This window comes from Dendrobates tinctorius, unplaced genomic scaffold (genome assembly GCF_039654945.1).
Source record: "Dendrobates tinctorius isolate UK_male_01 unplaced genomic scaffold, ASM3965494v1 ptg000434l, whole genome shotgun sequence".
Taxonomy (NCBI): domain Eukaryota; kingdom Metazoa; phylum Chordata; class Amphibia; order Anura; family Dendrobatidae; genus Dendrobates; species Dendrobates tinctorius.
The window spans coordinates 433,263-445,571 of NW_027362097.1; the positions used below are offsets into that span (position 1 = coordinate 433,263).

General features: G+C 48.1%; 1 protein-coding gene across 5 annotated transcripts in view; it reads left to right on the forward strand.

The window, feature by feature from the left end:
• Window positions 1–12,309, forward strand: part of DYNC2LI1 (dynein cytoplasmic 2 light intermediate chain 1) — a 65,734-nt gene that overhangs the window by 17,398 nt on the left and 36,027 nt on the right. For all 5 annotated transcript variants that reach the window (XM_073564205.1, XM_073564204.1, XM_073564208.1 and 2 more), the window contains exons 5-8: window positions 4,589–4,677; window positions 5,788–5,974; window positions 6,901–6,969; window positions 8,728–8,805. In XM_073564205.1, coding sequence (XP_073420306.1) covers window positions 4,589–4,677; window positions 5,788–5,974; window positions 6,901–6,969; window positions 8,728–8,805 — 423 coding nt within the window. The remainder of the gene's footprint in view (window positions 1–4,588; window positions 4,678–5,787; window positions 5,975–6,900; window positions 6,970–8,727; window positions 8,806–12,309) is intronic.

Consider the following 12,309-nt stretch of genomic DNA (forward strand, 5'->3'; position numbering starts at 1 on the left):
TCAACCCTCAAGGACGCAGCAGACAGACAGGTAGAACGCATGGCTCGTTCAATCTTCGAGGCGGCAGGTGCCTCTTTGGCTCCTGCATTTGCTTCAGTTTGGGCAGCCAAGGCCATTATGGCCTGGGCTGATCTATTACAACAGGGCCTCCTAGCTTCAAATCCTCATCTGGCGGACCAGGCGGCGCAAATTTCAGTAGTGGCAGATTACATGGTCCATGCAGCGTTGGATTCTGCAAGAGGGGTAGTGGAAATAGCATCAAACGCCATCACGATCCGGCGTATTCTCTGGCTAAGACAATGGAAGGCGGATGCGGCCTTAAAAAAGTCCCTAACAAATCTCCCGTACTTCAGGGGCCGTCCTTTCGGTGAAAAGCTGGATACAATGATATCCAATGCTACCGGGGGTAAAAGTACTTCCCTCCCTCAGCTAAAACCAAAACGCACGTTTAAAAGACGTAATCAATCTTGTTTCCGATCCTTTCGGAATTCTTCAGGCTAGTCCGTCTCGCGCCCGGCACAAAATCATAACAGTTCCCCTCGCAGGGACAACACACGGGCGGCACAGAGGCCGGACAGAAACTGGCAGTCAAAGGAAAGCCAGGCAAAATCCAAGGGAGGGAAAGCTCAGACTTTCCATTCATCATTACTCATCCCCTCCGGAAAACACCCCACTTGTAGGCGGACGACTGCTACTCTTTCAGCAGGTCTGGCTGCCTATTACAGAAGACAGGTGGGTCAAGGAAATAGTGTCTTCAGGATACAAGATCGAGTTACTACCAGCCCACCGCACAGGTTTTTTCTCTCTGTCCCTCCAAAACCTCCACTCCAAGCTCGAGCCTTCCATCAAGCGGTTTCATCCCTCCTGCAAGCAGGAGTCATAATACCGGTTCCAGCAGATGAGCGCTTACGAGGGTTCTACTCCAACCTGTTCGTGGTGCCCAAAAAGGGAGGCAGCGTCCGACCCATACTAGACCTCAAGCAACTGAATAAGTATGTTCGAGTTCGTCACCTTCGCATGGAATCCCTCCGGTCAATCGTTGCGTCCATGGAGGAAGGAGAATATCTCGCCTCAATAGACATACAGGACGCATACCTGCATATACCGATTGCTCCGCCCATAAGAGATTTCTCAAACTCGCAATCAACCAAGACCATTACCAGTTTGTGGCCCTCCCGTTTGGTCTCGCCACGGCTCCCAGAACATTTACAAAGGACATGGCAGCTACCATGGACGTTCTGCACTCAAGAGGCATAGTAGTCGTTCCATACCTGGACGACCTCCTCATCAAGGCCCCCACCTTCAAGGACTGCGAGGTCAAAGTCTCAATCACGATCGACACTCTGAGTCGCCTGGGATGGTTAGTCAATTTACAGAAGTCCTCGACTACCCCGAGTCAGTCTCTGACCTTCCTGGGGATGCTATTTGACACCTCCACGGGTCTGGTGATCCTCCCCAGGGACAAGGCACTGGCCCTCCGTTTGGGAGTTCACACTCTCCTCCGCGGTTTTCCCCGATCTCTCCGGTATGCCATGAGCGGACTGGGCAGGATGGCAGCGGCAATGGAGGCGGTACCATTTGCCCAGTTTCACCTCAGACCCCATCCTCAAGTCCTGGGACAGGAATCTGTTCTCCCTCAACAGAGAGTTCCGGTTATCAGCGAAAACCAGGAGGTCCCTGCACTGGTGGCTCCAGCCAACCTCGCTTGCAATGGGAAAATCCTTTCTCTCTGGTCACTGAAAGGTTTTGACCACCGGCGCAAGCCTTACGGGTTGGGGCGCGGTACACCTACATCACAGAGCGCAAGGCAAGTGGTCACCAATGGAAGTGACCATGCCCATCAACATCCTGGAAATTCGGGCCATCTTCCTGGCATTGAAAGCCTTCCATCACTTGCTAGCAGACTCTCATATCAGAGTACAGTCGGACAATGCCACGGCGGTGGCATACGTGAACCATCAAGGCGGCACCCGCAGCATCCAGGCGATGAACGAAGTAACACGTATCCTACACTGGGCGGAGGATGCGAGGTCGGTACTCTCTGCGGTCCACATTCCGGGTGTGGACAACTGGGAAGCCGACTATCTCAGCCGTCAAGGAATGGACTCGGGGGAGTGGTCTCTCCATCCCGAAGTTTTCCATCAGATCTGCCATCGTTGGGGGTCCCCGGACGTGGTTCTGTTGGCATCCCATCTCAATGCCAAAGTTCCCAATTTCATGGCCAGGACGCGCGATCCGCAGTCGCTCGGAGCAGATGCCCTGGTTCAGGACTGGACCCAGTTCCAGCTTCTGTACATTTTCCACCCCTTCCCCTGATTTCCAGAGTCCTGAGGAAGATCAAACAAGAGGGTGTTCCCACCATCCTATTCGCTCCAGACTGGCCCAGGCGTACATGGTACGCCGACGTAGTGCAACTCACAGCAGACGCTCCCTGGCGTCTCCCCACACGTCCCGAACTTCTGTCACAAGGCCTGTTGTTCCACCAGAAATCAGGGGCTCTCAATTTGACGGCGTGGCCATTGAGACCTGGTTTTTGACCCAAGCAGGTTTTTCATCGGACGTTGTTAAAACCATGATCAGGGCTCGAAAGCCAACTTCAGCCAAGATTTACTATCGTACCTGGAAGGCTTTCTTCACATGGTGCGAATCTCGTGGGCACATCCCACTCACCTATTCTCTTCCAAAGGTCCTCGGTTTCCTTCAGTCAGGCCTGGACGCCGGGCTATCCCTGGGCTCACTTAAGAGCCAAGTGTCAGCGCTTTCAGTGCTCTTTCAAAGGCATATTGCTAACAAGCCGCAAGTGAAGACTTTTCTCCAAGGGGTTTCTCAATTGGTTCCCCCCTACAAACATCCGTCGGAGACGTGGGACCTCAACCTGGTCTTGACAGCACTACAGACACCTCCTTTTGAACCCCTAAAGGAGGTCTCACTCCGCTTTCTATCACAGAAAGTGGTTTTTCCTGGTGGCAATCACCTCGCTACGCAGGGTGTCCGAACTTTCAGCTCTTTCCTGCAGACAACCCTTCCTGGTTTTTCATCAGGACAAGGTGGTTCTCCGTACAGTGCCATCCTTCCTTCCGAAGGTTGTGTCCACCTTCCATCTCAATGAGAAAATCTCATTACCATCTCTTTGCCCGGTTCCCGTTCATAGAGTGGAGAAGGCTCTGCATACGCTAGACCTTGTCAGGGCATTGCGTATTTACGTGTCTAGGACTGCTCCCTTCCGGAAGTCTGATTCACTTTTCCTTCTTCCAGAAGGCGTTCGCAAGGGCCTACCGGCTTCCAATGCCACCCTTGCTAGGTGGATCAAGTCCACCATTCAAGAAGCTTACCGCCTTAACAATTCTGCTCTTCCGGCCGGTATCACGGCTCACTCTACGCGGGCGGTAGGGGCCTCTTGGGCCATTCAGCATCAAGCCTCGGCACATCAAGTGTGTAAGGCAGCCACTTGGACTAGCCTGCACACATTTACAAAACACTACAGAGTGCATACCCAGTCCTCAGCGTATGCGAGCCTGGGTAGACGGGTCCTGCAGGCGGCAGTACCCCAAATTTAGGGAACTGTCAGTACAATATTCGTCCACTGCTTCCCACCCAGGGACTGCTTTGGGACGTCCCACGGTTCTGTGTCCCCCAATAAGGCGACAGAGTAAAGGAGATTTTTGTGTACTCACCGTAAAATCTCTTTCTCTTAGCCTTTAATTGGGGGACACAGCTCCCACCCTGTTGCCCTTGCGGGCCGTTGTTACGGTTGGGTTCTCATATTGTTTGAGCTGGGTTCTCATATTGTTTGAGCTCGTTTATAGTAGCCTTCTTACAGGCATGGTTATGTTTCTGGTATATTCCTCCTAATGCTTTTGCACAAAACTGGAGAAGGCTGATGCCGTCCAGGGGTGTATACTGCAAAGGAGGAGCCAAAGTTAATCTTTTTCAGATTATGCATAGTGTCGCCTCCTAGTGGACAGCAGCATAACACCCACGGTTCTGTGTCCCCCAATTAAAGGCTAAGAGAAAGAGATTTTACGGTGAGTACACAAAAATCTCCTTTTTTCCCTTCACTCCCTATTAGTGATTCTTACTCTTTTATTTCACTTGTAGCTTTGTTTTGTCCTACATTTCCAATTGGAGGAATTTTCCAATATTATTGTCATACCTTCTACATTCTGGGATAGGATCTTGGAGACGGGAGTCACCTTTTAAATGATTAGATGGTTAAACAGAATGTTGCTACTATTAGTGGCAGCTATTCTGCACCCACCATGTATGCCCAGGTGACACGCTTTGCTGTTTTATAGCCCAGTATTTCCTATGCATTGGCCTGTGCCATTGGCTAGTAACACGCTCTGCAAATTTCGGTGACTACTTTAATCTCCCCTCTCTTTTGGAGACCAACGTCAATGTCATCTACTAAATGTCTTTGGTGCATCACTGAAACTTCCAAAGCCGCAATGTCTCGACTGAACGTGGCTGGTGAAACTCTCTAATGTCTGTTCCTCTATCCCATGTGATTCTGTGCTGGGTGTGATCGTATTATGTGGTTTTTTTTTTTACTTACTTAAATCCTTTTTTTTTTTTTGTTTTGTTTTAGCCAAAGGACATTGCCCACTTTTGGGAACTTGGTGGAGGGACGTCTCTGCTGGACTTAATTCAGATTCTGATTACTAGTGAGAATATCCGGTAGGTGGAGTACACTCTCTGCCATTTATTTCCCTACCTCACTGCAGGACCCTCCATTTTAATTTGATCAGCTTTTCTACCACCATTCAGCCCAAAAAGACTTTCCCTGGGCAAGTAGGTATGTCTATTGGTGCGTTTAGTATTTAACCCTTTCCCCACATAGGACAAACAACATAGGACAAACAAGTACGTCCTATGTCAGATACCTGTGTAAGCTTCAGGCTCAGGAGCTGAGCTCGCTCCACACATGGCAGATGCCGGTTGTGTTATACAGCCAGCGTCTGCCTCTATTAGCCGTAGCTGCTGCCGATCCATGCTGGTAACCCCATAAATGCAGCTGTCAATATATGACAGCCTGAGGACACACCATTTCGAGTGCCTATCGGCCTTTCCATCCCTCATAATTATAATCCTTATCTATCCAAGTGTGAAATTATTTTTGCCGTGCGGTGAAAGCTGTAGATCAAATCGAAATGCTGAAAAAAATTTTTTATTTGTTTTTAGTTGCCTCAAAAATGCAGTAAAAAGCAATCAAAACATCTAATGCATCCCGAAATGACACCAAAAACTTTTCAGAAATTTCTGAAATATTTTAAATATTTTCATCACTTAAATTAAAAAAAAACAAAATCATAAGTTTACTATCACCTTAATCATAGTGACCTGGAAAATCCTGTTTTTAACACATAATGAATGCCATGAAAGCAAAACCCAACAAACGGCGGGATTGTATTTTTATTTTAACCCTTTCACCTATTCTTTTTTTCCACGGCTTTCTGTACATTATATGATAAAGTAATGTATATGGTGTCATTTAAAAGTAAAACTCATCAAGCCAAAAAAATAGGCAGTCAAGGAAACAATAAATAAGTAATGGCTCTTGGAAGAAAAGATGGAAAAAAAACCCAAAAGGGCATAAACGGAAAATCGCCTATTCTTAAAGGGGTTTGGGTTGCTGTTAAAATACTTATTGGAGCAATATTGAGTGTTTCACAGGTCAGTAAAGAAGCTCGTCCTGTGGCCGCTGTCAGCAGCAGGCAGTATCTCTACATGTTTTATTATATTATTTCTTTATTGCTTTTTATATCACTTTTTTTTTGTTTTTTAAAGGACATTTTCTATAGTACTCGTCCTCGACCTGTCAAAGCCTAATGAACTGTGGCACACAATGGATAGCCTCTTACAAGTGACCAGGAAACACGTGGATAAAATTGTCGCAGATATTGGGAAATCCGATTCCAAGGCGGCGAATCAAATAAGGCAGAACATTTGGAGGACAATTCCCAACAACCATCCCGTAGGTTTCAAGAATGTGCCCATATTAATAAGGCGTATTCTCATCCCCTACATTTGTGGCATAGCCACTGCATAGACGTATAGTAGATGGTGGGTCCCAGCAATGGGATTTATGTGTGTCTGGGAAAAAGGGCCCGGAGGCAATCTACTGTCAATGGGGAGGTGCTTGGCATTCACATACAAATGAACAGGAATTTCAACCACCTCTCCACTGACAGTGACATGCTTCAGAACCCCATTGTGGGAGCCATATACACTTATCCTATGGATACGTCACAAGTGAGCAAGAAATTAGTAAAGATATTGCAAATCGTTTCATAGGACCCAGACCTGGGGCCACATCAGCAACCTGTGGCCATCCGACAGGAGTCTTGTGAACATCCTCTGAGCTGCCAGCATTGATTAGCCGGCCTGGCCCGACATCACAAGTATGTCACGGCACAACTATGAAATTTTGCCAGGCCGGCTAATCAAAAAAAGAGCAACGGATGCTGTCGGGTAAGACGTGGTTCACAGGGCTCCTGTTCAGTAGCAACACATAACTTAATTTATGAGATAGGAATACCCCTTTAAGAATGAAATAGTGTGTTTATTCTTTTAAGTATTCATAGCATCCCACAAATCCATTGAATTGAAAGAGTTGGTCGAGGATTAGAAAAATATAGTTGAGTTCTTTAAAAAACAGCACCACACCTGTCCACAGGTTGTGAGTGGTATTGCAGCTTTGCCCCATTCATTTCTGTGTAGCTGACCTGCAGTACCGGACACATCCCAGGTGTGTCACTGTTTCTTGAAGAAAGCAGCCATGTTTTTGGGATAATCCGTTTACTCCCTGTGGTAATGTTCCTACAGTTGCACTGTAGTGTATCTGTTATTTTCTTATTAATCTTTCATTGTGTTAACATTTCTTATTTCCCTTCCAAACAGGACAGGGAATTGATTGACCCCTTTCCGTTGCCTTTATTAATTATTGGAAGCAAGTATGATATATTCCAGGTAAGAAATTGTATTTTTTTTTACCAATAAGCATGTCTGTTAAAGGAAACCTTACAGCTGATATATGCTGCCCGATCCAATTGCAGTATGTATCATGTATCAGGCCCTGGATGTATGATGTTAGCCAGGTATGTTTGACTCTGAAACACTGCGGGGACAAAGTTGCATGGGAGACGAGTCAGACAAGCGGATCCCCTTTGATTTCTCTCTGCCCTCTCCCTTTAATGACAGGTCCCTCCTTATACACCTGTCACTCACTGGCAGTTAAAGGGGGGTTACTGTTGGCTTCTTCCCGCCCTCTCTCTGTGAGTGACAGGTCTCTTCCTATACACGCAGACCTGTCACTCACTGGCTTCGGGCTGTTAGAGGGGGGTCCCTGTTGGCTTCTCCCCGCCCTCTCTTTGTGAGTGACAGGTCTCTCTCTATACATGCAAATCTGTCACTCACTGACAGCGGGCGGTTAGAGATGGGTCCTCGTTGGCTTCTCCCTGCTCTCTCTTTGTGAGTGACAGATCTCTTCCTATACACGCAGACCTGACACTCGCTGGCAGCAGGCGGTTAGAGGCGGGTCCTCGTTGGCAACTCCCGCCCTTTCTCTGTGAGTGACAGTTCTCTCCCTATACATGCAAACCTGTCACTCACTGGCAGTGGGCAGTTGGAGGGAAGACCCTGTTGGCTTCTCCCTGTCCTCTCTCTGTGAGTGACAGGTCTCTCCCTATATACGAACAGACCTGTCACTCACTAGCAGTGGGCAGTTAGGGGGGGGTCCCTGTTGAATTCTCCCTTACACTCACTGGCAGCGAGCCTTCTCCCGTGCTTGCGCCGTTCCCGCGATGTCAACACTCACTCTCCCGGGGCTCTCGTGCGATGTTGTGACACCGGCGCCCAATCAGCGCTGGCGTCACTGTCTCCGCCTTCAGACAAACTGAGCATGAAGAGGAAGTGAGAAAGCATCTGCAGCCCGGACTTCCTCTTCAAGTTCAGTTTGTCCGAAGGCGGAGACAGTGACGCCAGCGCTGATTGGGCGCCGGGGTCACAACATCGCACGAGAGCCCCGGGAGATCGAATGCTGATACCGTGGGAACGGCGTCAGCATGGGAGGTTAGTATAGGTTTTATTATTTAATTGGGGCCAAACATCTAGTTCAAGAAGTGGTTGTCCTAGTAGTGGACAACCCCATTAAAGTAGTGAGTGCCCCTTGTATAACTAAACTTTTCCCAATTAACAGCCACAGCAGGGGAAAAGCAGTATTAGGATCTGTGCACACTCTGCTTTTTTATTGCTTTTTTTTTTTTCTGTGTAGATCTGTAAAAAAAAAAAAAAAAAGTGAATGAGAATCCTAAAGTGTTATGCACATATTTTTTTTCCTTGCATATTTGGTGCAGATTTAAATCTGCAGAATATCAATTCTTTCACCTTTTTTGCTACAGATTTCACCCATACTAATGAGTGGGAAAAAATTTGCACCAAAAATGCTCTTAAAATCGCATTCAAAATGCAAACGGAAGTTTGTTTTTGCGGGGCACCGTGACTTCCGGTTTTGTGGACCGCCGGTTTTCCCCAATACTATTTATATAGTTTTTGAAAATAAAACCACAGCAATCTGCAAACTTTTTTGCAGCTTGTTATTGCGGAAGACCGCCTTTTTTGCGGCGATACGGCCCCCAAAAACGGGCCGCAATAACGGACCGCAAAAAATGCGGTAAATGTAAAAGTAGCCTTAATTGATTACTAATCATTTTGTTTTATTGATTTCAGGATTTTGAATCTGAAAAAAGAAAAATAATAAGTAAAACGCTCCGATTTCTGTCCCATTACTTGGGAGCATCACTGCTGGTTAGTATACATCTTGGGATTTTAACGTATTGATTCTTTATAGACACGGCTCACAATATAAAATCTTAACTGGTTTATTATGCAAGTTCTCTGTAAAAAGAAATGGAATAAGAACTTTACAATCACTTATAATAGTTTTCTCCTTCAGGGTGTAAAAGCCTACAGAGTGTCCTTATATACAGTGCATGGTCGGATTATATGGAAACTTGAAGGGTTATTCCTAAAATAGTCGTTTATCCCCTATTCATAGGATAGGGGATAAATTACTGATTGCTTGGGGTCCTCTAGGGATTTCAATGGGGATGTGGATCCTGATGACCAGACTTTGCAGAGTTCCATCTTGAATGGAGCAGAGTGCACCATCTCGACCTCCACTCCATTTATTGTCTATGAGACAGTCGAAGTAGGCGGGCGCTGCACTCTGCTTCCTCCGGCAGTCAGATATAGGTTGTACAGTAAATGTAGCAGAGATTGAGCTTGTTCACATCTACTCCACTCAAGACAGAACTCTGCAGAGCCCGATTCCAGCGATTCAAAGCCTCGTTCTTGGGGTTGCTGTAGGGGGGTCGGTCCTAACAGTCAGACCCCCCAGCGATCAGTAAGTTATCCTCTATCCTGTTGATGGGGAATAGCATAGAATAGAGTAAACCTTTATCCATCACATCTTCCTGCTCTTGTTGAGGATCTCGCTACGTATTGAAGAGTCATTTGGAGCCGGAACCACCAATATAGAAAAATGCACCAATGTATGTAAAATCACTGTAGGGGGAACGGAAGTCAAAGTTTACACCAAGGTTTGCAACTCAGCTTTCATGAATCGGTCTAAAACATCTGGAAAATGCACATTGAGGTAAAAATCTGAAACCAAAGTAAACCACAAAAGTCAAAAAAGGCTCAAACCATTTGATTAATTTGCCGCTAATCATTTTGACACATGGGAAGGTTTTAATAGTAAAGATTAGGACAGTCCTTACTGGGTGCACCTTGGCGCTGGTGTGGCTTTTAAAGCTTTTTTAAAAAATCAATCAAAAACAGTGTTTATTAAGTACCCAATGTTATTTATACGTACTATTGCAGGGTGTGTGTTCATTTTGTCAAGGAGAAATGATACTTCTTGGATATCGGTCAGACGCCTCTCTCACAACCAAACCAGATCTCACACTTTGCACTGACGAGTCGGTACCCCTAAACACAGTGTCTGCAAATTGAGATTCTGGCTTGGCTTTTATCCTAAGTCATGTAACAAGGCTCGTTAAAGGGTCGACATTTACTTTTAGAACTGCTACTTCCAATAGGTGGCACTAGAGTTCTAGTCCTCTTCCTCTCTGAAGAGACAATTTGCATAATTAGCATTCTGTCTGTTTGATGCCCAGTGTGAACGTGCTCCTACACGTTGCCTGAATACCAACTTATACACCAGTTCACTTCTTTTGATTTTGTTAATCAAAAGCTCACTGATTGAGAGGCATTCATGCCAAGAAACTGGCAGAATTGTAATGGTTGTTTGGGCCCACAGAGCAGAATTTTATTCGGTCGTCCATGACAGCACCACCTGAGAGAGGGGATCCGCCCTTCAGGAACAGGAAATCCTACAGATACATAAGAGCGGCACCTCTCCCACGCATCAGTTGGTTTCCTGTTCCTGGAGGACAGGATTCCCTACAGATCGTAACATCACGGACGAGGAATCCCCAGGCCGGCTGACCGACTCAGGTAGCGGGGGGTTTCCTACCTCGGTCAGTGCGGGGTCCCCTGGAAGCGCCATGGTGGGCCCGGGCAGGGCTCCACGACGGTGTGCGGAGCAGGTGGGAGCGGGATCTGGAGGATGCCCGTCTCCAGGGCTAGCGCCGGCAGGTGAGTAGAGATTTTTCCCCCCGAATCCTGGTCCTCCTGGTGCGGTCGCCCTGCGGTCCGGGTCGCTGTTTGGGGCCGGCTGTGGTGGCGTGCACGGAGTGCCGGGTCGGACGGCGCCATGCCGCTGTTGGCCTACGCGTTCACGGAGACAACGGAAGGGGCCGAGGGGACGGGGCCGGTGGCGCCGGGCCGGAAATCGGATGCCGGCCGACTTTTCTCTTTTGCGTCGCCCAATCGCGGCGGCGTGGGTGCCAGCATGGCGGCGGGGGGCGAGGCACGGGGGGGGGGACCAAGGACATTTCGGGGGGGTGGAACGTAGCCCCTGGCCACGATGCCTGCTGACCCGGATTTCCGGGGGGGGGGGGGGGGGTCCATAAAAGGCCACAGAAGCGCTGCAGGGCTGCTTTTGGCCCATTTGCAGCGATGGATGAGCCAGAAGCGCCCGTGGCCCACCTGGACCGGCAGCAGGAACGTGCCTCAGAGAGGCCCCAGGCAAGCTCCCAGCTGAAAAAACAAACTGGGCAATCCAGCCGCAGAAGTTCCTCCAGGCTGAAGGATCCAGACCGCACCCCACGTGATCCGGTACCTACGCCTACTGCTCAGGGTAAGAGATCTTCGTGAATGTGCCCTGATGCAGTGTTCCCCTTATATTTTTTTCTCCTATAGGGGAAGAAGTGCTCTGGTAAAACGAAAAACAGGGAGTGCTCCCTTTGCAGTTGTCCCTTGCCAGACGCCCACCCTAAAAAAACTGTGTCAGTCATGTATACGGCAGACGGTAGGGGATGGGTGAAAAAAAAAAAAAAAAAGCTAGGGGGCGGTAGTCCCTAATTAGCATACATGCTTCCTTACACTTTCCCCACTTCTGCAGGTGGCAGAAGAAACCCCTGACTTCACTACGAGTCAAAGGGAAATTATTAGGACGGACGTTAAGGCTCTAAGTCTTTATCCCAAGAAGAAAAATGGAACAAGTTTTTCAGAGTCGGACTCCTCAGCTGGCCCTAGGGGAAATGAAGATTCCTCAGAGCCCTTAGCTTCTTCCTCTGTGTCCTCTTCAGAGGAGGATTCCAGTCGTTTTTGCCTGGGACTAGAACAGGTAGATAAATTGGTCAAGGCAGTAAGGGCCACCATCAGACGCAAAACCAGAACGGTCAGCACAAGACCTGATGTTCGGCGGCCTAGACCCCAGGAAAGTAAATCTTTCCCATTAAACGACAAGGTCCAGAACCTGATCAATAGGGAATGGAAGAAACCAGAAAGGAAGGGTTCCCTACCTCCGGCCTTTAAGCGACGATATCCCTTTGAGGACCCCTTGGTGATCAGATGGGATAAAGCCCCAAAATTGGACACAGCGGTGGCTAAAGCATCCAAAAAATCTGCTATTCCCTTTGACGACATGGCCTCTTTGAAAGATCCGCTGGACAAAAAAGCAGATTCCTATCTGAAAGGGACATGGGAAATGTCGGCTGGCGCCCTAAGGCCGGTGGTAGCAGCTACTTGCACAGCCAGATCTATGATGGTCTGGCTGGACCAGCTTGAGTCACAGTTAGAAGACGGAGCCTCGAGAGAGAGTCCATCCTGAAGACCCTTCCTACAATCCAGAATGCTGCAGCCTTTTTAGCTGATGCTTCGGCAGATTCGGCAAGGATGGCG